General features: G+C 59.3%; 1 protein-coding gene across 1 annotated transcript in view; it reads left to right on the forward strand.

Annotated features, from left to right (window-relative positions):
- Positions 1-121: 121 nt before the first annotated feature.
- The window catches only part of MNEG_3139 (cell division protease FtsH), a gene marked incomplete at both ends in the record, with an annotated part of 9,191 nt that continues 8,188 nt past the window's right edge, over positions 122-1,124 (forward strand). Inside the window, 2 exons of the mRNA XM_014048380.1 lie at positions 122-246; positions 731-848. Of these exons, the coding sequence (XP_013903834.1) occupies positions 122-246; positions 731-848 (243 nt within the window). The remainder of the gene's footprint in view (positions 247-730; positions 849-1,124) is intronic.

Raw genomic sequence — 1,124 nt, forward strand, 5'->3', positions numbered from 1 at the left:
ATCGTGACAACTGGCCTGCGCCACTCATGCGCCTCCTGCAAGTGCAGATACACCTACCATCGCACAGAAGCCCCTCGCCCAGCTGGAGTGACGCGATGTGAGCAAGGACTGTCAACGCACCATGCCATCACTCCTGAAACAACGCCCGCCCCCTCTTCACAGGCAGTACCCCTACTTCAAGGAGCAGGACACTCACAACCCCATGGGCATATTGGTGCCGGCCCCGGACGCACCAGAGGACCCCAGGTGGGTGGGTGGTGAGGGGGGAGGGATCGCGGTGTGTGCGATACCCGGCCCTGGCTCAATCCAGCTTTGTCGCCGCTTTTTTGGCCAGCTTGCTGGTTTTGGCTGGCTGGCTGGCTTGCTGGCCGGCTGGTTGGTTTGTTGGGGTGCTGGTGGGGAGCATGCTATTGACAACCACGGTCGCTGCCTATTGCTTGTGACCTGCTGGGCGCGCGATTTGCTCGCTGCCGCCGTGGGTTTGCTGCATGAGTGCACACGAAAGCGGTTGCCATGCTGCCAAGTGATTTCTACACGAGATTTCTGTATGAGCGACCGTCGCCCCTGCCTCACGAGGGAGGGGCCGGCACGCGTGAATACAGCTTATGAATGCTGATGGCAGAGTCATGGGCATCCTGGACTTGACAATCATATATCCTCGTCCAAGCACCTCATCTGTACAGGATGATGGCGCCTCCTAACCACCCTCGCGCACCATCTCGTGCCGCAGCCGCTGGCTCTCGCCTGAGCTGCCTGAGTGGTGCATGGAGAAGTACCGCTTCTACCTGGACCTGCCCGGTGACTTTTGGGAGGGCGGCCAGCTCATGAGGTACCTGCGGGAGAGGGAGGTGAGACACCTGTTTCAGGCTCTTGAGCCTTTTGTGTGTGTGTGTGTGTGTGTGTGTGTGTGTGTGTGTGTGTGTTGCGGTAGTCTATCGCAATTCCTGGAATGCGCCGGCATAATTGTACATGCATTCTATTGATGCTGCTAAGTCCCAGCTTGGATCTCCCGCGTCACCCCTGAATTTGATCTCAATCAAGCCGCAGGAGGGGGAAGGGCCTGCACCTCATCCCGCGAAATGGCTCATCCCCCTCCCCCTCCCATCCTGCCCTTGCCCCTGGCC

Source organism: Monoraphidium neglectum (assembly GCF_000611645.1).
Source record: "Monoraphidium neglectum strain SAG 48.87 unplaced genomic scaffold scaffold00383, whole genome shotgun sequence".
Classification (NCBI taxonomy): domain Eukaryota; kingdom Viridiplantae; phylum Chlorophyta; class Chlorophyceae; order Sphaeropleales; family Selenastraceae; genus Monoraphidium; species Monoraphidium neglectum.